Source organism: Oreochromis aureus, linkage group 3, assembly GCF_013358895.1.
Source record: "Oreochromis aureus strain Israel breed Guangdong linkage group 3, ZZ_aureus, whole genome shotgun sequence".
Taxonomy (NCBI): Eukaryota; Metazoa; Chordata; class Actinopteri; order Cichliformes; family Cichlidae; genus Oreochromis; species Oreochromis aureus.
The window spans coordinates 63,982,571-64,003,916 of NC_052944.1; the positions used below are offsets into that span (position 1 = coordinate 63,982,571).

At 39.7% G+C, this 21,346-nt stretch overlaps 3 protein-coding genes across 4 annotated transcripts; 1 reads left to right on the forward strand and 2 right to left on the reverse strand.

Moving 5' to 3' along the window:
* Window positions 1–1,189: 1,189 nt before the first annotated feature.
* LOC116321305 (class I histocompatibility antigen, F10 alpha chain-like) lies at window positions 1,190–7,454 on the reverse strand. 2 transcript variants are annotated; one of them, XR_005610371.1, is made up of 9 exons: window positions 7,293–7,454; window positions 5,589–5,864; window positions 4,946–5,236; window positions 3,846–4,130; window positions 3,320–3,451; window positions 2,732–2,761; window positions 2,553–2,646; window positions 2,082–2,189; window positions 1,466–1,484 (listed from the first exon to the last, which is right to left on the reverse strand). XR_005610371.1 is itself a non-coding variant. In XM_031741100.2 (8 exons), exons 1-8 carry the CDS (start codon window positions 7,345–7,347, stop codon window positions 1,414–1,416), a joined length of 1,248 nt encoding a protein of 415 aa, XP_031596960.2. In that variant the 5' UTR covers window positions 7,348–7,454; the 3' UTR covers window positions 1,190–1,413. The 2 variants fall into 2 exon arrangements, 1 of the variants encoding a protein (XP_031596960.2); XM_031741100.2 differs by lacking the exon at window positions 2,553–2,646 and having other exon boundaries at window positions 1,190–1,484.
* A 3,235-nt stretch (window positions 7,455–10,689) lies between these two features.
* Window positions 10,690–13,556, reverse strand: LOC116334520 (transmembrane protease serine 9-like). The gene is made up of 6 exons (XM_031757950.2): window positions 13,485–13,556; window positions 13,378–13,398; window positions 12,884–13,037; window positions 11,942–12,198; window positions 11,736–11,857; window positions 10,690–11,321 (listed from the first exon to the last, which is right to left on the reverse strand). The coding sequence occupies exons 1-6, from the start codon at window positions 13,540–13,542 to the stop codon at window positions 10,932–10,934; spliced, it is 1,002 nt and encodes a 333-aa protein (XP_031613810.2). The 5' UTR covers window positions 13,543–13,556; the 3' UTR covers window positions 10,690–10,931.
* A 565-nt stretch (window positions 13,557–14,121) lies between these two features.
* Window positions 14,122–20,716, forward strand: LOC120436436 (butyrophilin subfamily 2 member A1-like). Its single transcript, XM_039607451.1, has 2 exons — window positions 14,122–14,497; window positions 19,925–20,716. The coding sequence occupies exons 1-2, from the start codon at window positions 14,434–14,436 to the stop codon at window positions 20,440–20,442; spliced, it is 582 nt and encodes a 193-aa protein (XP_039463385.1). The 5' UTR covers window positions 14,122–14,433; the 3' UTR covers window positions 20,443–20,716.
* Window positions 20,717–21,346: the final 630 nt, after the last annotated feature.

Here is a 21,346-nt window from a genome sequence, read left to right on the forward strand (position 1 = left end):
TTGGAGCAACTGTGCTCACATACTTTCCTCTGGGATTAATAAACTTTTCTGATTTCTTTAGACTGTTTCTGTGAATCTCATTTATGCTCCAGATCAGTTTGCAGATGGTGAAAGGACAGTAAGGTGGTTTAAATAATTACTTAAGTCTTTAAAATGTTCACATTTTACACTCAAGCTCGCATAAAACGTGCCAGTTATGAAAACCAGCTTGGTTTCACTTCACTGTCTGGTGCGATCCATGTTCATAACCAGCAGCAAAGAGAGACACTGACTGTTGCATCTAGCCTGCTAAACCCTGGGTTGGTTCCTTCTTGTCTGCCAACATGGGCCCCAACAGCTCTAAAACAGCCCATCTTAATGATGCTGTACCATAAAGCTCTATTTTGGGTCTAGTCTTGTTTACACTGTTGTCACTAGGAGTACACTGTACTTTTTTACGGAACTTTTTATTTCACAGTTTTGCAGATGACTTGGGTATTTATTTGTCTTTAAAAGCGGAGACAGATTCATTTCAGTTGTTATTACGTTGCCTTGAAGACATTTAACAGTGGATGTTCTTACATTTTTATACATTAAATGAAAACAAAAAAAGAAATTATCATTTTTGGCAAATCCAGCCAGTGCTTAATAAATGTATTTACACATTAGTAGTAGACAGTAGGTTTGTTTTTTGTAATCATCCTGCAGTTCACTGAAACTCTCCAAGGCCTTATAAATAAAAAAGATTAATTACTATGTTTGACCAAGACACCATTACAATGATCACACCAGTGTATCTAAATTCATTAAACTCCTGATATGCTGTACTAAAATCTCCTGTCACATCATTAAAGAAGCATGAACACTTTTAAAACACATTTCATGGAACAACATTTTAAATTTATTTCTAAAGCACCAACATGCTGTACAAAAAGAAAATTAAAAAAAATAAGAGATCAAGAATAAATAAGTACGTACAAAGAGTAAAAGTTTAAGACATTTAAAAACAGCAGGAGATGGAGCCTGTCTCCAGCAGCAGCTCATTCAACATTTTAGGAAAACTTCAAAGGCTCCTCTGGATTTATAAAATGTCTTTGGGAGAGTCAAAAGCACCTGGTTAGCTGAACTACAAGCACGTGACAGCATTTAAGGGTGAAATATCTCAGAAAAATAAAAAAGAGAATTACAATAATCCAGATGAGAGGTGATAAATGCATGAATCTGTGTTTCTGGGTGGCATCTAGACAGGATGGACTTAATTTTTGACAGCTGCCTCAACTGAAAGATGGAGGACTTAACCACAACTTTGACATGTGAGTCAAGTTTTAGGCTGGGGTCCATTTTCACACCTAAATTAGTGATGCTGGATTTATCATGGGGGGAGGAAAGGTCAAAGGCAGGGATACAGCTGGAGGCACTGGATTTAGCATGACCTCAGTCCATATTCTCGGTGGCAGAAGATTTAGTGTGAATCCTGAGCCTTGTTTTTTTGTCAGAGCCGTCAGCTGCAGGGATGAACAACAGTATTATTTTACATGTAAAGTAACACACAGGCTGATCTGCTCTGACTTATTCTCTGTTCTTTGGCAAAGCTGCTTTCTACCCTCGCTCTAACTCAGAATATGAAAACATACAGCAGGTTCTCAGTAAACGATACACCAACCTGATCATATCATGAAAATTAATAAATGCTTATGTGTAAGGGACCATCACACAATTAAATATTTGCTTTCTATCTTTAATTTAAATCAATTAAATGTAACAAGGACTTCCAAAAATAGAAACCTATTGATCTGATCTTTATTAGGAAAATGATAAATTATTATTAATAAATTATTATTAAATAATAAATAATTTATTAATGTTTTACAGTTAGCAAAGATCAACTTGACGACAGCTCTGTGAGACTGATCTCAGACTGGTGCAGTAGTATCCTACATTAGACTTACGGGGCAGAGTAAAAGCCACCGGAGAAAGAAGAAAAAGTATTCAGCTGGAACATGAGTTTAAAATGTCTCCGTCACTACCACAGTACAGAATAATGTGACTTATAATTACACATCACGGAGCTCAATGCTACACATTAGCTGAGGAAAACTTACCCGTGCTGCTTCTGAGACTGGTTTCCTCTGCCTCGTCTTCATTACCCTCGTCTTCCTCAACCTTCTCACTGTCAGCCTCAACATTTGTTACAACCACTGCTACACTTCCTGTAGAGACGACATACATTTTGAGCTATATGAAGCAAAACAGAACATTAAGACCCATCTTCTACGATCTATTCAGTCCTAAACTAATCTGTTATGTTTATCTGAGGAAGGAGACGGAACCACGTACCATTGCCATTAAGGAGGGGTACGGTCACATGACCACTGGGACAACCCACCCACACATACACACAAAGGTTAGTTAAGGACAGCGTGCTCCACATGTGAGGAAACATTTAAAGCTGATCTGTTTCTGTCACTGCTGCTGTATAAATATTATTATATAATAATAGTATACTATATTATTACTAGTATACTATTATTATTATACTGAACACAGGTAACCATGAGTCTGGCTGCTCTCACCTTTCTCCTCATGCTTCAAGTTTCTGTCTCCTCCACTCTGTTTGCCTGTTCACCTCCTCTGTGCTACACTGAGCGTCTTTGAGCAAATACTCATCTGTTAAAGACGTTAATGGATCGGCTCAGACTGACACCAGTCTCTGAACATCAAACTTTATAAGACAGGAAAATAAAGATGTTACCTTGGTTGTCGTTGGCTACTCGTCTGCCTCCTGTAAACAGACGTAACACAGACTGTCAGTGATCATGGATGAACTCAGTGGTTTGTTCTACATGTGTGAAGCAGCTCAATGTGCTGAGCTTCAGACCAACTCTGATGTCATCATCAGACCTCCGTCAGCAACATGTTCAAGTCATTAACATGAAAGAATGAATAACACGCTGAAGTGTAATCCTACAGTTTACTGTAATTCAGACTAAATGTTGTTGAAATGTTTCAAAGTTCTACATGCAGATGTGTCTGAGTGGAGGCGGTGGAGGAAACGAGCTGCACACTATCAGCAAACATCAATCATTTCTGTTCTACATTTATGTCCCAGAGGGGTCAAAGTTATTGGATTAGAAGCTGCAGACAGGAAAAGTCACATGACTGACATGTGACCTTTGACCCCCTCAATGATTTTCTTTATGTGTTTCAAATGTGATGATCAGTAACAGAGCTCCATCTTATCACTGTCTGAGATCAGGACAGTTTGATTTTTACAGGTTACAAAGTCAAACATTTTAACTCCGCTCAACAAAAATTATACACAACAGCACACTGTACTTACTAAGACGGCCTTTTTTATGCAAGCATATCAGACCCAGACCTCCACCAACAACAAGAGCAATCACAGCCAAGGCTCCACCCTGTGCACCGATCAGAGCTCCAGATCCAGGTTCCTCTGGATGGTCACCGTTCTCTGAAACGCAGACATGAGTTTTAGGCTGAGGTCACTGTCAGCGTGACATTTGCTGCTGTTTGTTACTGAGATGTAGATTTGAAACCACAGTCATGATGAAGTCAGTGATTGGACAGCAGTGATGTGCAGGAGGTCACTGAGAGGAAACTGTTCATATCTGGAACTATTCAGTGATTCTCTGAAGGAGATCGCTCCTCTGCTTCTTCAGGGCTGCAGAGCTGGGCTAAATGTGACATGCTAGCTTTGTTCTCAGATGGACTGACATGGCTCTGACCACAGGACTGTGATCAGGACAGTAATGATGCAGATCTGCTGGACACAGAGAAGCTCACTGCTCTGACTGAAGAAACAAAGTTATGATCAACAACAGAGACAATAAAAAAAAGTTTCTTACTCCAAGTCTTCACAACGTCCACACGGGTCGCCTCATGAACGACTTCACAGCTGAACTCTGACAGGTCAGACTTCAAAATCTCACAATAGTCTCGTCTCTGGAAGGTCTCATCGTCATTTGGAAGAACTCCTGAGCTCCACAGACCGTCGTCTTCAGTCAGAACACGTCCTTTCCTTCTGATCCTCAAAATGATGTTTTTGCTGTAGAAGCCTGTGGCGAGGCAGGTCAGGGTGAGGTTTGTCTCCACTCTGGACTTCTTTGCAAACACGTACACGCCAGGTGGAGCTGGAAGGAGGAAATGAAAACTGTGTCACTAAATATTAAAACATAATAATGTGAATATGGTTTACCTCTGAAAGATCAAAGCAGTGTATGAAATTGAATGTCTTATACGAGCTGTGTTTTCTACGGCCTTGACTGTTAAGTGAGGTATGAAAAATTGAGGGGAATGGAGTTGCAGCGTTTGGGGTTTTTGTTTCTGGGGCTAATTGCAAATAATTGCAGTGACCCCTTGGTCACCCAGAGGTCGAGCATTCAGCACCTTCAACCTCCAGGTGACCAATTTTACATTAAAAGACAATTGTACAGGTCACATGATGCGAGGCAACCTGATCTCCTCTCAACATGAACGGTGACCTTCTGACAGCAGACACAGAGCTCCACACTGTGAGTTTGAAAGCTTTAAGGATTCATTTATGGCTCATTGAGTCAATGCTCTGAATATCAGGAGGTCACAGAATCACTGCAACATAACAGTTATGATACATTTAATGGGGATTTGGATCAATATGTTCTATTATATTTGTTATAAAGTGAACTGTGATATTTCTGCCAAACAAAGGGTAATGCCTTAATTTCAATAATAATTTCAACTTAATTTACAAAAGTTCAAAATTAAAACAACAGAAGTAGAAAAAAATGTGATTAGTAGAAATGATCATACTGTAATCACGTTTTGATGCTTTATGTAAATGTTCCACATCAACTTAAAAATGATTTAATACAAAAAACAAAGAAAACACTGAATCTATTACTGATGTTAGTTCTATAGACTTCAGTAATAATGAATAGAAAAACACAGATCATTGTGTCATACATACGGGCTTTTTTCAGCTGCTTTTGTTCAGAAGTCACAGACTTGCTCAGCCAATCAATGCACTCGTTCTCCAGGTATCCCTTGGTGTACTCTTTCAGCACCTGGTCATTGTCCCACTTCGTCTTTGAGGGAAGTGCCTCTTTAACTGGAGCGACCCAGACTCTGTTTTTATCATCAAAGGACAGGAAGTCGTTTCCATCATAGTTATACTTGTTCATGCCGCGGACAAACCTGAGCGCGCCGTTAGGCTGCGTCTCACCCTCACAGCCCACCATCCACTGAAGAACATGAGGGGCTGAAAGCAGGAGGGTAAAATTAATAAATGAATGTTTAAATAAACATCAGAGGAGAAAATATGAACATTTTGACGATTCCATGATTAATAACTACACATCCTCTACAGAGAAATACTTATCTGTATATATAATTGGTTTAATATACTGGGACATTTATAATTGGAGTGTTTGTATATTTTGTAACTCTGCAATATGTTGTATTGTTTAACTTAGTCAGTTACTGTGTTGGAGCAACTGTGATCCAACACAGTTGCATCATTTCCTTTCTGGTCTTGTTATTGATTATTGGTCCTTCAGATTTCATGGATCTTACCTGAGAGAACAAATCATTGAAACACAGCAAAGACTTACAGCCAGAGTCATTCTTTCTCATTCGCTCCATCAGGATGCCGATGTTGTGCTTGAACCACCGCTGCTTGATCCTGCGGGACTGGGTGCCTTTTACCCAGTAATCAGCAGGTAAATGCTCTCTCATCCACTCCTGTTTGGGAACTTTTGTCTGATTCTCGCTATCATAGTAATCGATCATCCTGCCGTCCAGCAAACCCATGGCTGTGAACTCGTGGATGCCCGGCAGTCCAACGGGTTTGGAGAGTCCAGTGTAGATGTAATGGAGGGAATGTTTTTCTGAAAGTCACACAGGTAGGAAAACACAGGAGGAGGATGGATGAGCTCTGATCTTTTTACTTTGCAGGTATGTTTGAAGATCCATGGATCAGAAGCTCTGGCCCTTTGGTATTTCAGTCATGAACAATCAGTGAGCAGCAGTAAATAATCATCTGTGTTATTTCTGTCACAGTTCTGAACTGCTTCTTTCAAACTGTAGGTCAGAAATAAATCAGACATTTGGACCCAAACCGTCTCCAACATCATAAACACGTCTTTCTTTAAAGTTTCAATATGTAATGCAGTGATTTCAGTCTCAGCTGTAAATGTAAACATCCAAATACACAGTGATAACTGATATTAACTGAGAGTTCAGACTAAAGCTGAGATTTGTGTGAAGATGTTACTGAGCTGTTTGAGACCTACAAACTTTACAGAAGTTTGAAATCAGACAGAGAACTTCCTGTTCTCATTTGGTTTTCCTGCAAGAAAATAAAGTTTTGTAGTATTTTTACACTCCGACTCAAAAACAACCACAACTTTAAACTCAGTCAGAGGCTGGATTAAAGGTAGCATCCGTTTTCTTAAATGTTTAATTTTTTTAATAGTTTCAGTTTTACATGTTGAGGTGAGTTTGCGTCCCTGTATTTGTAAATGACGTCTAGGCAGGGAGGGAGGACAGAGTATTAAAACCTTTCTGTTTCTGTTGTCTTCACTGAAACTTGACTTTGTTTATTAAAACAGAAAAATGTATAATATTCCTGAACCATGAGGGAGGAACAGAGAAACTAAGAGACCACTTTTAAAAAGCAGTCAGAGCTCTTCGGCAACACAGATGTGATCTGTGTTTGTCATTTAGTGGGAAATCTTGAGGACAGAGCACGGTGCTGTCCTATAAACAGATCTCTTTAACCTTGCAGAGAGCTGTGATCAGGGATCCTGCATCATTTTAGAACATCCGCTATAAACTTCTTAAACCCTCTGTCTGACACATAACAGCCACATTAAACCGATAGTAACACTGAAACTAATGAATGGATGAATGGATAATTAACATTAAGGAACTGACCTCCCAGCCCATTGTTCCTTCAGTGGGCTGGTTTCAGTCGTTATGCAAATGTACTGTTTATAAGATTGGGGAAACCTGCAGTCAGCTGAGACTGAAGAAGTCACTTGGATGAGTGACGAAACGTTTCTCCCACAAAATACTACCGGTACGTCCAGATGAACAGAATCAACTTTTGGAGATTTACTTTTCGTGGATGACTGAACATGCATCATAATAATTAACCTCAACATTTAAACAAAACATAACTAAAAGTAAGCTTAGCTGAAAATAAATACAATAAAACTTTATAAAAGTTAAACTCGTCTGACATGTTCATTTTTAACGGGGCCACATGTTTCTTTCGGTTTGAAAGAAACATGTGCTAAACCACTAAAACTCACCGCTGTTTACCGTCACTCCTGTCCCCACAAGGACCAAAACTGAGATCACCAACATTTTAATCCAAATATTGGATCAAATGTTCTTATCCGGAATAAACTCCGATTTATTCCCCTCTGTTGGACCAGCTTCACCTCTCCATCTCTGCTCCTCGCTGCTTCCTTCCTCTGTGATCTGAGTGATGCATTCAGGAGCCGTAGGTAAACTACAGATGCATTCAGGTCCACCGGCTCCGTTTTTTTTTTTTAATAGACTTTACTTTTACTGCGCTTTAACAGAGAAATGTTCATTTCTCACAGATAAACTACAGAAAATAAAAGCTAACCAAATAAAAACTCTACAGATGAGACTCTATATATATATATATATATATATATATATATATATATATATATATGTATAGCTTTTATTTTATATATATATATATATATATATATATATATATACAGTATTTCTTTAGTTTCCTGCTGCTCATTACATGTTTTTCATGGATGTGTGGTTAAGTAATGATCTCCCAAACAATGTGGCAGAGAGGTGGTTTGTGCTTCTACATTAAAACCTGGTGCACATGTCTGACACTGTGCACACTTTTTCTGCTCTGATGTAGATAGATATTTGTGTTTTTGATCATCAAGAATTTAACTCTGAACGTTAAACCTGTTTTCAAGAAAAAAGGGGGGTCAAACCCAGTATTAGCGAGGTGTACCTAATAAAATGGCCAGCTGGTGTATGTACTGTATATAAAGGGATCACTCACAGAAATGATAACAGCGAGTAGATGGCAGTAGTAGAGCATCAGTTTCCCCCATACACATGGTTTTCATGTGACCTTTGACCTTAAGTGTCAAAGGAGAAGAAAAACTGTAGGTATGTGGCTAGAAGTGAAAACGAGCTCCAACATCTCTGCTGTGACTTTAATTAAATCTAAATTTAAAAAAAAAATGTTGTAAACACTGTTATAGCTGAGATCATGAATATCCAGCTGTGGTCGAGCTTTAACAAAACATTTATGTTGGAGTCGAGTCAAACATCATTTCACTGACATCACTTTAAAATGAGATTTGCCTCATTTTTTTTCCTCTCTCCTAATGTCAGAACATCTCTCTCTCTCTTACAGGACATCTTTCACAAGCATCAGGAAGGCTTCCTGCTGATGCAGCCTCCTCCCCCACACCTCTCACGTGGACTCTTTTTTTCTCCTTCCATCTGGCAGACGCTATCGCAGCATCTGGGCCCGATCCTCCAGACTGCAAAATGCCCCCCAAAAAGACACATCAGAGCACTTGGTTAAATATTGTGTGGGAGAAGTCCACACAATATTTAAAATGAGTTACTCCATCTCCCCCATGACTTTAAATGACTTCTTATAAGAATAAAGGGGAAATGATCTCTGGGAGTAAATGCATCAGTGATACATCGCTTTATAATCACGTGAAAAAAGTCTGTTGTTAGTCTGACAGAGCTCCAGGTCAGCATTGTATGTAGGTAAAGTCACCAGCTTGCAATGTTCTGTCTGCTGTGCCGACCATAGTCTCGTGCTGCCATCTACTGACACTTAAGTGCAACAACAGGCTCTCCAACTTTAATCTTCCACCACTGAAACTTCTCACTCATTTTATGAATTTGGAGCAGCTGTTTTGTATCTGATATGGAGGGAAATTACAACTGGTGCGATCCATGTTCACAACCAGCAGCAAAGAGTGACACTGATTGTTGCATCCAGCTTGCTAAACCCTGGGTTTTTCCCTCTTGTCTGAGTGTTTTATATGTGTAAAGCAACCAATATAACCTTTGTTTGTTTGTACTCACTTGTTTGTATGGAATATTTTATGTGTTGTAACTTTTGCTGCCATGATGACAGGTCTCTCTTGGAAATGTGATCTTAACCTCAGTGAGACTTTCACCTGGATAAATAAAAGATAAATCATCCCAGAGTGGAAGAATGAAATGGCTTTAGTGGACGTGGAATTCTGTGAAAACTTTGTAACAGAGCTGTGAACGCTCCCGCCTCAATCACACCTCAGCTTCCAGCAGGGCCGTTCAGGGACATTTACAGGAAACCTGATCATATTTGCTTTGCAATAACTTCACTATCAAAAGGTAAACAAAGACGAAGTGGGTCGCTACATGAAGTCGAGTCACTCGGTTTGTGTGTTAGTTTTGCTTTATTTATTTTTTCTGCTGATTTATTCTGATTTATTTTCACGTTTATTTATTGCCATGTTAGTAGAAGTTGTAAGATGTGGCCAAATGTTGGTCTCTGGTTGCCTGAGCACTGTAAGTGTGGACGACGCTTTAAGCTGGAGATAACAGACCTTTCACTATGTTGTAAATTTCAATAAGATTACGTTACCATTTGTGCCGAATTGGCATCAGTATCACCTTCAGACAACAACACGTCCGGCCCATGCCTAGAAATGGGCATCTTGCAATATGTGTGTTTGGATTTTCGTTTTGTAATTAACTACGTTGTGTGTTGTGTTGTCTTTTTGTTTTTCTTTTCTAATCTGATGTTAAGGACTTTACTCTGCATCCTCTAAGTCTCACATTTTGAGAGCCAGGAGTTTAAGATGCAAGTCAGCATTCCCAGTTTGATGTGGTTCGTCCTTGAATTGTCAGTGGATGCCTGGATGTGTGAACTTTTGCAATAAAAAAATCCTGTTGGCTGTGGTAGACTCTTGCATCTATAGATCTGATGCTTAGGTCCTGTTCTTCTCTGCCATGATCAGAGCCTCTGTGCTGTCCCTTTAATCTGGCCTTTTTCTAGCCACTGCTAGGATTTCTTGATGTTTTGTCCTCTGTCTGTCTGTCAGTGGTACATTACATGATTTTGGATCCTCCTGTTTGGTCCCAGCATCTGTCTTCAGCTGTCAGAGGAACTCCATCAGGAGTATCAGATGGAGATGGACTGGGCGTAAGCTTAGAGGACATCATACTTTTGCTGTAGCAGCTCCAAAACTGTGGAACGAGCTTCCTTTAGAGCAGGGGTCCCCAATCCCAGTCCACGAGGGCTGGTGTCCCTGCAGGTTTTAGATCTCACCCTGGGTAAACACACCTGAATCACATGATTAGTTCATTACCAGGCCTCTGGAGAACTTCAAGACAAGTTGAGAAGCTAATTTATCCATTTACATCAGCTGTGGTGGATCAAGGACACATCTAAAACCTGCAGGGACACCGGCCCTCGTGGACTGGGATTGGGGACCCCTGCTTTAGAGATCAGACAGGCCACTTATTTAAATGTTTTTAAGTCACTCTTGAAAACCCACCTCTTTACCCTGGCCTTTGACACCACGTGAAATGTTGCTTTTTATTTTTATTCTTATTTTTTATTTTAGTTGTTTTTAGTTGATTCAATGCTGTTTTATCTTGTTTTTCTTTTAATATAGGACTGTTTTAATTTTATGCATTATGTTATGTATTATTTTTGCTGTTTTCTGTTATTCTATTGTTTTTAACTTATTTTCTGTACAGCACTTTGGACCTGTGCTGGATATTTTAAAGTCTTTATAAATAAAATTGGATTGGAAGTTAGAATGAATGTTAGCAATGAATAAATAATAAAAGGTTCTTTTATTTATAAAGTAACATGTCAGGTAAAGTTCTTCATGTTTGTATTGAACTTGAGTAAATGTGTTGATCTAGTTTCCAACAGTTCCAGCAAACACATGGAGCAACACAACAAGAACACACAGAGAGGAGAAGTGAGTGAAGTGGATCAGGTTTTCACCACTGCAAAACACACCCACACATGTCGGGGAAGTAGGAGGGGCAGTAGGAGTGGTAGGAGGGACGGTGAGGGGAGCAGTTGGAGGAGCGGTGGGAGGAGCAGTGGTTTGTAATGAACTGTGTGGGGAGGGGAAGGTAACAAAGCCTGGTGGTGTCCCTGTAACTGTGTCGCTGATCCATTTCTGGTACTGGGACACAGGAGTGTAGGCTGAAGGAGATGCAGTGCATCCAGGCACACTGAAAACTCCACTCTGGAGCCAGACTGATTTACTCTGAGTCATGAGTGGCGCTCCAAGAGTATCCTGTGGAAAGACAGTGATGAAAGTTATCAGGACAGATGTGTAACTCTTAGAAGTCGACCATTTTCACCTGAGAAAGTTTTAACTTTGTTGGTAGTTTTGTTACAAACTGCTCAAATAAATTAAGGGAGTAGTTGATCATCACAGATCATCACAGTCAGTAAATCTTAATGGATGTCAGTCTGTCCAGTTAGGAAACATGAACCACTGTGTATCCTTTTCAGCTGCTTTGGTGCAAATGAAAGTGACGATTCCACAGACAGAAAGTTTCAAACAGCTCTTTTAAAGGAATCAGTTTCATCAAATAAATTAGTTTTTTTTAAAGAAAAAAGAAACAAGTAAACCAAAGTGTGACTAAAGATGAGATTATCTCAGTGACAGTCAACAACAGATTATAATAAATGAAGTTGTGCTCACCCAACATGAATCCGTCTCTCTAGTACAGATGATGCTGTCTGGGATCCATGGAAATCTGGCTTTGCACACATTGTTTCCCACTACTGATACTTTTGCCTCCTGCAGGTTATAGCTGAATACCTCTGTTTGGAGAGAATGTAAACATCAAGCTTTTCTAAAGACTCCAACACAATGTTGTAAAATCAAATAAATATTTTATGTTTTACCAATGCCACCAAAGCCGATGGCCCAGCTGCTGGTCTCATTGTTGAAAGTGCTGTTTTCTGAGGCTAAGCAGATTGGCTGAATGTAGTCTGTGAAATTCACAGGAGCCGACAGCTTCAGAAGACAAATGTTGTTCTCACGAGTCAACGGGTTGAATCCAGGATGGCAGGTGGCGTCTATCACGTTCAGCCTCACTTTATTTGGGTTTGGACCTGACAGGCTGTTGCTGCCCAGCAAGACCATCATGCTACTGTAATCCCTTCACACACAACAGATGTTTTTATTGTGCCTCATGTTGAACATTGTCACAGAGCAAAGCAGTCAGTGTTAGAGTGCATCAAGCAGACACCAAAGTCATTTTATGCCAGTCCTTAAGTTCTCTTTTGAATGCTGACATTACAGAGTGCAGGGTTTGGATATCAGCCACAGAGCTCATGTAAGTCATGTAAATCTGTTCATATGTTTTTGAAGTGAGCTGTGACGTGAGGTCAGCTGATCACAGCCTGCACACAAATAAAACTCACAAAACAAATAACTGTGTGACTGAGTCTTTCCCAGCATGTGTTCATTAATGAGCCTTACAGAGGTGCGTAGTTGTATTTATTAGCTGCAGGTTCCCTGTTTAAAAACTTCATGCTAAGCTAACCATCTTCTGACATGAATGAGGTCAATATTTTCATGTGACAGCTTATATTTGACAAATCAATGCTCCTAAAAAACAATGACTTGGATGAAAATAAATTAATGTGACATCTGGTTTGATTGTTGTGCAGACAACTCTGTACTTTGCAGTTCAGCAATTTGTGTAACAGCTGTTGTTTTTAAATGTTAAAAGAAGTGAGGAAATATTTAAAAAAAACATCTCTAGTGCACATAAATATTGCACTTCACCTTCATCATCATATTACTCATCAACAAAGTGTAAACTTGCAGCAGTGACTCACTCTGATACGGAGGATGCAGCTGTCAGCACCCACTGGTCGGTGATCAGAGACCCTGCAGAATAAGTGTTTACAATAGTGAACCAGGGCCAACTTCCTGGTGCAGCATCACGAACTCCTGTGATGCTGCTGCTGTTCACAGCACTTCTGCCACACTCTGACAAGAGAAGAGAGAGCACAGCTAAACAGATCAGCCACCACATTAAAACCACTCAGAGAGATAACACTGATCAACGCTCTGCTGGGAGATCCTGAGCAGTGACATTCATGTGGATGTTATTTTAACATTAGACTGTGGTTTACATGTGATCCACAAATGTTCCTCCTCTGTGTCAGAAAACTGGAAGATTTTACTGAACAAAATCATTTTACAGTTTATAGAAAAACCAAAGTCAGCACACTCACTGAAACAAATGTGGACATCACAGTTTTATATGTGCTCATTACTGTACAGCTGACAGAAGGAAGACAAGGTTCAAATGTCTTTGGATACTTACTGGGCTGCTGTGAGTGACAACCTGAAAATGAAAAAACACAGACAAACCTGTTAAACCTGTGAAAGTGCTTTAAAGAAAGACAACAACCAATCAAATCATTTTCTCACCTTTGCAGAAGAAAATGATCACCACAGTGAAGCACCACACAAACTGTTGGAGAGCCATGGTTAACTGCACCTCTTTCAGGTCATCTTAGACTTTAAATATGTCAAATTTATGTGCAGCTCCGCCTGTTCCTAACAGTCATCAAGGCCCCACCAAAGAATCAAGTCAGACTGGTTGGTCTTTGTGCGTTTTGCCTGCAGTTAAGCATGATTCACTGAAATTTGGGGCAGGTTCAATTTTCAGTTCAGTTTTATTTATACAGCCCCAAATCACAACAACAGTCACCTGCTACTGTAAGGTAGACCCTACAGTAGCAGGTGAAAGTCCCCACACAGCAAACTGCAATCAGACATGATCAGTTGTTACTGTCACTGACGGTGTCATATTTTTGGGATATGTCACGCACATTTTGAGGCAAAGATGACACTTTTTAGGTTACAAATAATGCGGTTATTTGTCGGGCCTTTGGTACTCTTGGGGCCCGGTTGTCCCAGTTCTACCTCTGTCTACCTTCAGGCTCCTGGGGGCGTGGCTGCAGCTTCAACACCCTCATTATCACATATATTTGTGACACTCTCTCACTCACACACACAATAAGAAGATTGTTGATTTATATATTTCTCATTTTTGTGTCCCACATGTCGTATCTTTGTTTTGGTTTTCGGTCTGTTACAGGTGCAGCAGTTGGCGATACATTTTATTTGCTTGTATCAGCGAGCCGTCAGACAGGTTTCTTTTTTGTCTTTCCTCTGATTTGGTTTAGCCCACTCTGCTCACAGGATTTCTTCTCTTAGTGGGTTTAAGAACAGCAGGCTGGCTCTCACAACTGGATCTTCAGCACAGCAGGTGGGTATCTGTGACTAACAGGCCAGGTCAACAGCTGAAAGTGAACCAAGAGAAAGTTTAAACAGTGAAGCAGCCACCGCACTGACTGAGTAACATAACAATTTGATGAAGTATGACGAGGAGAGGTGTAGGTTACATACTACTCAAGAACAGCCCCTTCTAGAGGACGGTAGGTAGACACACACACACACACACACACACACACGGACTTTTTTTAAAGGAAAAAAAGCTAACATTAAACCACTGATTAATAATATTTGTAAAGTGCACTGACAGAATAACATAACAGATGGATGAGCTTACAGATGACTGTGTTGCTTTGGTATTTAGTTTGCTACCAAGCTAATATCCAAATGAATAAAAGATGCAAACTCTTCACATGCGATGTCAAACACGCCTGTGACAAATATCTGGAATGTCTGGTTCTGCACGTACAGTAAGTACTGTAATCACTTCAAATTCATACACAGAAATTTGTATTTTAAATCATGAATTCTGCTAACAGTAAAACAACAACGGTCATTTTGCATTGAAGCACACAGATAAGACACTGATGAGATGTGAAAAACAATCTGGGGGGGGGGGTGTTCTTGTGAGTCACTGTGTGACATCATGATGTTCGCAGCACATACTGTATGACTCCTGTGCAGCACAGAAATGCGAAATCGCTGGTAACCAACTGAAATGTAAAAATGTCAAACTACCTTTTGAAAAACATGAACCCTTTTCACAGAAATACCATTAAAGAATAAAAATGTAAAAATGCTCTTTCACTCACCTGTAGACCCAAGAACTAGAGACAAAAACAGGAGTTGAAGAGTGTTCATCTGTGATAGGAGGCTGTATCACACTCATATTTAATGCTCCATAGTAAGACAAAACACAAAGACAAAGCTGCTCACAGTGATAAACATGATATGATGTAAAAAAAAAAAGAAAGAAAAAACACTAGGAATATGACATACAGTTTAAATGATGTGCTTAAATGATTTTTTGTAAACTTTGTAGTGTATCCACCAGGTGTCAGCAGAAGCCCAGAATCACCTTCCCCGATGGATTTTTGGGGATTAGAAGTTCAGACATTCCTGTAAACTCTCCCAGCCACTTGGTTGTACGCTGTCCTAGCTTGCATCTTATGTGCTGGATAGTCTCTGTGACATCTTTACACAGCCTGCAGGGTCATGTTGGCTTCTATTATTCTTCTATTATTTTTCTATTATTACTATTAATGAAAACTAAGAGTGTGTAAAGACTTCCAAACACAAACACATCCACCCTGACACTGATCATCTATGTGCAATATCTCAGTCTTTCCATGTTCTGTGCAATATTTTTGGCTCAAGTGCAATTATTTTGGTTCCAGTCTGTTTCAATGTTTCCTACACATACACCATGTATATAGTTCCACTCACATATGTATACATATACACTGCTTTGTATTTTATTCTACTTATTTAATTATTTATTTATTTATTTATTTTTTCTGCCTTCCTTGTATATTGGTTTCTCTTCTTCTTACTTTAGCACCTTTGTGGTCCAGCTACCCAATTTCACTGTGCAAGAAACTGCACAATGACAATAAAAAGCTCTAAGTCTCTAAGTCTCTTCGATAGATCTGTTGCTCAGATGGCCATTTTCTAGTCACTGATAGGATTTCTTCATGTTTTGTCCTCTGCCTAGGTGTCAGTGATTTTGAATCCTCCTTACCATGTGACACTCTGTCAGCTCATCTTGGAGTATCATCTTCCTGATTTATTCATTGATGCTGTGCAGATGGCTCCGATCTTATTCCTAGTGTTTGGTTTGCTGTATTTACAAAAATGGCACAAAATATGAAAAATAGTAAGGAGGAGGTTGATGGCTATTGTTGTGTTTTATTTTTTATTCCGTCCCTAGCTTTATCTAAAAATGAGGAAGAGCAGTGACAATGCTTTTATAACTGATGGGGCCTTCTCCATTTAGCTGTGACATCACTGAGAGGGTTGTGTCCCTAACAGGTCTGAGGTGTTCATACAGTTTCACTTGTCTGTTGTTAACGGTTGTGATGAGCTCATGTTGGTTAAATGAGTCATTCCTGTCACACCAAAGAAAAGTGGGTACTAACCATTAAGGACTCTTTGGAATCAGCTGGGTGTTCCACAACAGTGGTCCAAGCTGGCACATTTATATTTGAGCTTCATTCATCGTTTGTTTGCTGACCTTTCAAAGCCTTGTAGTGAAACTAAGATCTGCCCACTGTGGTTTTCTCCTGTGTGTTTGCTGCTTCAGGGCAGAGTCTACATGTGCCTCATGAAGACTCTCTGAAACTGTCTGACAGACTTTTGGGGATTTTTCTTCACTGTGGTGAAAAATATTTTTCATCACTTTCCTTTCCTCCTGTTCTAGCTTTGGTCTTTGGTCTTTGGCTTTGGCTCGTCCAACTTCCACTAAAATTGTCCCCCAGTTTTGGGGAATTGTATAGGTTCCAGCCACAACTCCATCACCCTCCACTAACTTGAACTGGAAAACTGGATGAAAATGAATATCTAATCATCTTTAGACTGTTGAAATTTGTTCACTTGTTCATGTATGACTGTGCCTTATTTCAGTGTTTATAATTACTTGTGGTATTTCTACTGAAATTTATTTTCATTTTCATTTTTCATTCCATTAGACCTTTAAAACTCAGATGTATTTGGATTTCTGTTCGCCAAAGAAAATCAGCAGTGTTGGCACATTAGAGAGGGATGGTAGAGATGGGGTGAGATGGAGGCAGATGATCTGCTGTGGCGATCCCTAATGAGAGAAGAAGGAAGAAGTTGTTCTGACGGGTTGTACTGATGCGTGCTCTGTCTCATTTATATACAAAGTTAGGTGGGCAGATCTCGTCTCCACTCTCTTGTTAACCAGCTGGAAAGCAGCTTTATACATCACAGCTTTATTTAACCTCCACTTCATGGGCCTGGTTAGCTGGCATGATGCTGTTTAGCAAAAAGGAGACAAATACAAATATTTCAAAGAAACAGAACAACAGAAACACAACTGATCAAGTCGCTGGTTTTATAGCAACAAAAGACCTGAAACTGAAATCACAAAAGTAAAGAATAGACCTGCTCATATTTGACTCCTCTTGTTTTTATTTGTATCCAGTGCTGTGTGTGGTTAAGATTCCTGATTGTCTTAAACACTGACATGAAGACAAATGGCTTCTTAAGCAGATGTTTGCTTTGCTTGCATTACTTTCTTTCCTGGAAGTGGTGAACATGAGTTCATGTTAATGAAAAACTGTGTCACTCTCCAGGGACAGAATGGAAACAAAGACATTTTCAGGAGTCAGCTTGTTTCCGCAGCATTCATGAAAGATAACCACAGTCCTGTTCCGCTCTTTGTTTTGCATCAGGAAATTGTTGTTTCATCTCTGAAACATTAATACACAAGCAGAAGCAAGCAAAGTACAACCAAGTCTGGAAGTAGGGATGTTGGTACTTTACCTTGTTTGTTACTGTTCTTATTTATTGGAGCAACTGTGCTCACATACTTTCCTCTGGGATTAATAACATATCCTTTATTAATCATGTAGGGAAATTCCTCTCTGCATTTAACCCACTCAGTGAAGCAGCCACCAATCCAGCGCTCAGGGTGTAGTGTCTAGAGACAGTACCTTGCTTAGGAGTACCTCTGGGCAGCTCAGTGGATTCAAACCCCTGACCTTTCCGATCATAAAATGAATGAAGTATTCTGATTCTGATTTCTCTAGAGAGATGGCAGGTCTCTCTTGGAAATGTGATCTTAGCCCCAGTGAGACTTTCAGCTGGATAAATAAAAGATAATAAATAATTTAATAATCCCAGAGTAAAAGAAAAAGAATGAAATGGCTTTAGTGGACGTGGAATTCTGTGGAAACTTAATCTGCTGCACAGTTGCTTTATGTGAATTTGCAGGATGAACAGGAGCCAGTAGTCATACAGCTACATCCTGTAAACTAACTCACAGTTATTTGCTCTGTTTGTGAGCAAATAACTGAGATATCCAGAGAGGATATCTTTACAAAGTTTTTTTTTATCCAATTAAAGTCATGTACAGTGACAATAAAGAGCTTTCTTGATGTTTTGTCCTCTGTTTGTGTGACAGTGGTACATTAGCTACATGATTTCGGATCCTCCTCACTTTCTGTCTCCAGGTGTCAGAGGCAGTTTCACATCGTCACGTGTTGTGCGGCCAACACTTTCAGACTCCCAAAGCGTAATATTTGACGCTACTTGTTTGCCCGACACTACACATGACAGTAAAACAATCAAACCAAAGAAAGGATTCGGAGGAACAACCTGCGGCAGCTCTGAGGTGTGACTTGTGAAAGCAGCGGTTCTTGCACAGACAGTCGGGTCTCCTCTTCGATGACATCGCATCTAAAGTGTCGATCTCATTGCTCTCGTACTGATCAGTATCTGAACAAGCGTTGGTAGCGACATTGCGATATATGGATCCTGCACCAATACGTACTTTCTTTAAGTGATTGCGCTGGAATCAATAAATCTACAGGAATGTGGCTCATATCTGTTTTCTTTTTCTTTTTGATGATCTGGACTTCACTATCAGAAGGTAAACAAATTTATGCGCGTGTGTTTTGCGCTTTTTTTAAATGATTATTCATTTTTGCGCCATCCTTGCAGTTGGAGGATGCGGTCCACTTTCTGCTTCTGTTCTGCTCGCTTCATGTGTGGACGCAGATTTTAGCTGTCGGTAACAGACCTGCCAGTTCATCATCATCGGTGAGGAACGACTGTTTTCGTAAACTTTGCTGAAATATTTACGAAATACTTCAGCAAAGTTTACGAAATTCAGCAGATCTGCGTGTTTTCGTGAACTTTCTCAAAGTTTACGAAAACATTCGTCGGACACGATAAATGAACATGAATGAAAAATGAATTTAAACATGCAGGTAACGAGTGTAACCTGTAGGTCTGCGCTCTGTGCTGGGATTCCCAGAATGTGTTTTCACCTGTTGCTGAGTCATCCTGTCACACGTCTTTGCAGTTTCGTTTTGTGATTCACTACTTTGTGGTTTTCAGCGTTGAATGGTTGATTGAAACGACACTCCTGTAAGCTATCGGACGAAAATGTCTATGGAGTGCATCAAGTGAGGGCAGATCATTTTATTTATTCATTTATAATTTTGTGACACTTGTATTTCTCAGATTGCTGCAGATGATGTATACCTCAGCTTCTAAGCAGAATTTTTACATGTGTGAACTGATCACACATTTACATATATTATATTTTCACTTTTGGTTATGTGGGTTTCAGCTGGATTACTAGAATATGATCAACATGGTCTGTTATTGTTTGAAATTAATATAAGTTACGAATGCGTTCTCTTTGGGTTGGCCTCATTTTATGATTTAGGTTTTGTCCCATTCCAGCCCTGTGTGCAAGCACAAAAGTTTGGCTAGAGTTTAAATTACTTTCAGCAGATCTGCGTGTTTTCAGTCTCACCTGCATGTTTGATGTGTCTCTGTGTTCACTCATCACATATGAAACACTTTGACCTTTTTGGGATTTTTCACTGTAGTTTTATTTGAGCTGAAGCACTAATAACTGATCTTCTGTTGTGGTTTAGATCCACAGGAGGTGATCACAGTGAAGCAGGGAGAGGACGTCACTCTCCAGTGTTGGGGTTTCGCAGATGCTCCCATCGAGCTGCTGGAGTGGAGCAGACCTGAGCTGACAGACTACGTGTTTTACTACAGAGAGCAGCGCTCCTATGAAAAATATCAGCATCAGTCTTACAAAGGTCGGGTGAAGCTGAGAGACCCGGAGATGAAGAATGGAGACGTTTCAGTGATTCTGAACGACGTCACCTTCAATGATACGGGCAGATATGAGTGTTTGGTTGGAACGAGGAGAACGAGAGACAAGCGGAGCTCCATCAGTGTCAGGGTGGAACAGACTACTAAAGATGCCTCGGGTGGAGGAAACACTGAGAGAGAAAACAGGGATGTTGGAGGGAACATGGAGAGAGAAAAGTGGCGTGTTGGACAGATAGCAGCCATAGTGATTACAGTGATTGTAGCAACCACACTGATTTTACTGATTGGGGCAGTTGTAGCTGAGTTGGGACAGCAGGTTCCCTACTAATGGGAGGGTTGGCCCAAGTTGCGCTCAGATGCAGTCATTGGAGTCTAAATGTTAGACAGAAAGCTCTGACACCAAAAAAGTGCTGGTGTGAATGTTTGAATGAGGCAAGTTGTGTAAAGGGCTCAGTCTGAGTGCTCACAGTAGAAAAACGTTAGATAAAAAACAGTTTACTGTTTAATGTAATCTCTGTTGCTTCTAACACAAAGATCAGACAAACAAACTTGTCAGAATCTCCTGCAGAGCGATGAAGCTGGAAACGAGCTGCACTGAAATGTCACCTGATTGTTCAGTCTGCTGTTACTGTTACAGTTTGAGTTGATGGTTCAATCCCCAAAGTGCAAATGGATACAGTGGAAAATATAATATAACTACAACACAGCTAAAATGCAATTTTTTTTAGTAAAATAAAAAATTATTTCTTTTAAAAACGAATATTTTGTAGAAACATTTGAGCTGCTGCAAAAACAGCTAATGTGGCTCATGTGTTTTCTCCTCTTTGTTAATAATGGTACAAACACTATGTGCTGTATTTGTCACTAAATAGTGAGATGAGATATAATATTTTATAAGAAGTTAATATATTTTCAACTGTTTTATACTGCAGCATGAATACTGAGCAGCATGAACAGGGACTCAAATTATTCTGTATTTATTTCCTGTTAAATGATAAAAAAAAGTACATGACTGTCAGAATCTGAACTCCAGAAAAATCTTGACTTAAACTGGTTCTGTTAACTGATGAGAACAGTGTGTGCCTCTCTATTGTTTTTGTATGTATTTCTCTTGACTGTATGCATCTCTTCTGATTGGTGCTTATTCCTGATGTGTTTAATTTTTTTTACTCCAGTACATTTGGCATAGTGCACCTTTAATTTAGTTTTACATGACAATAAAGGGCTATTCT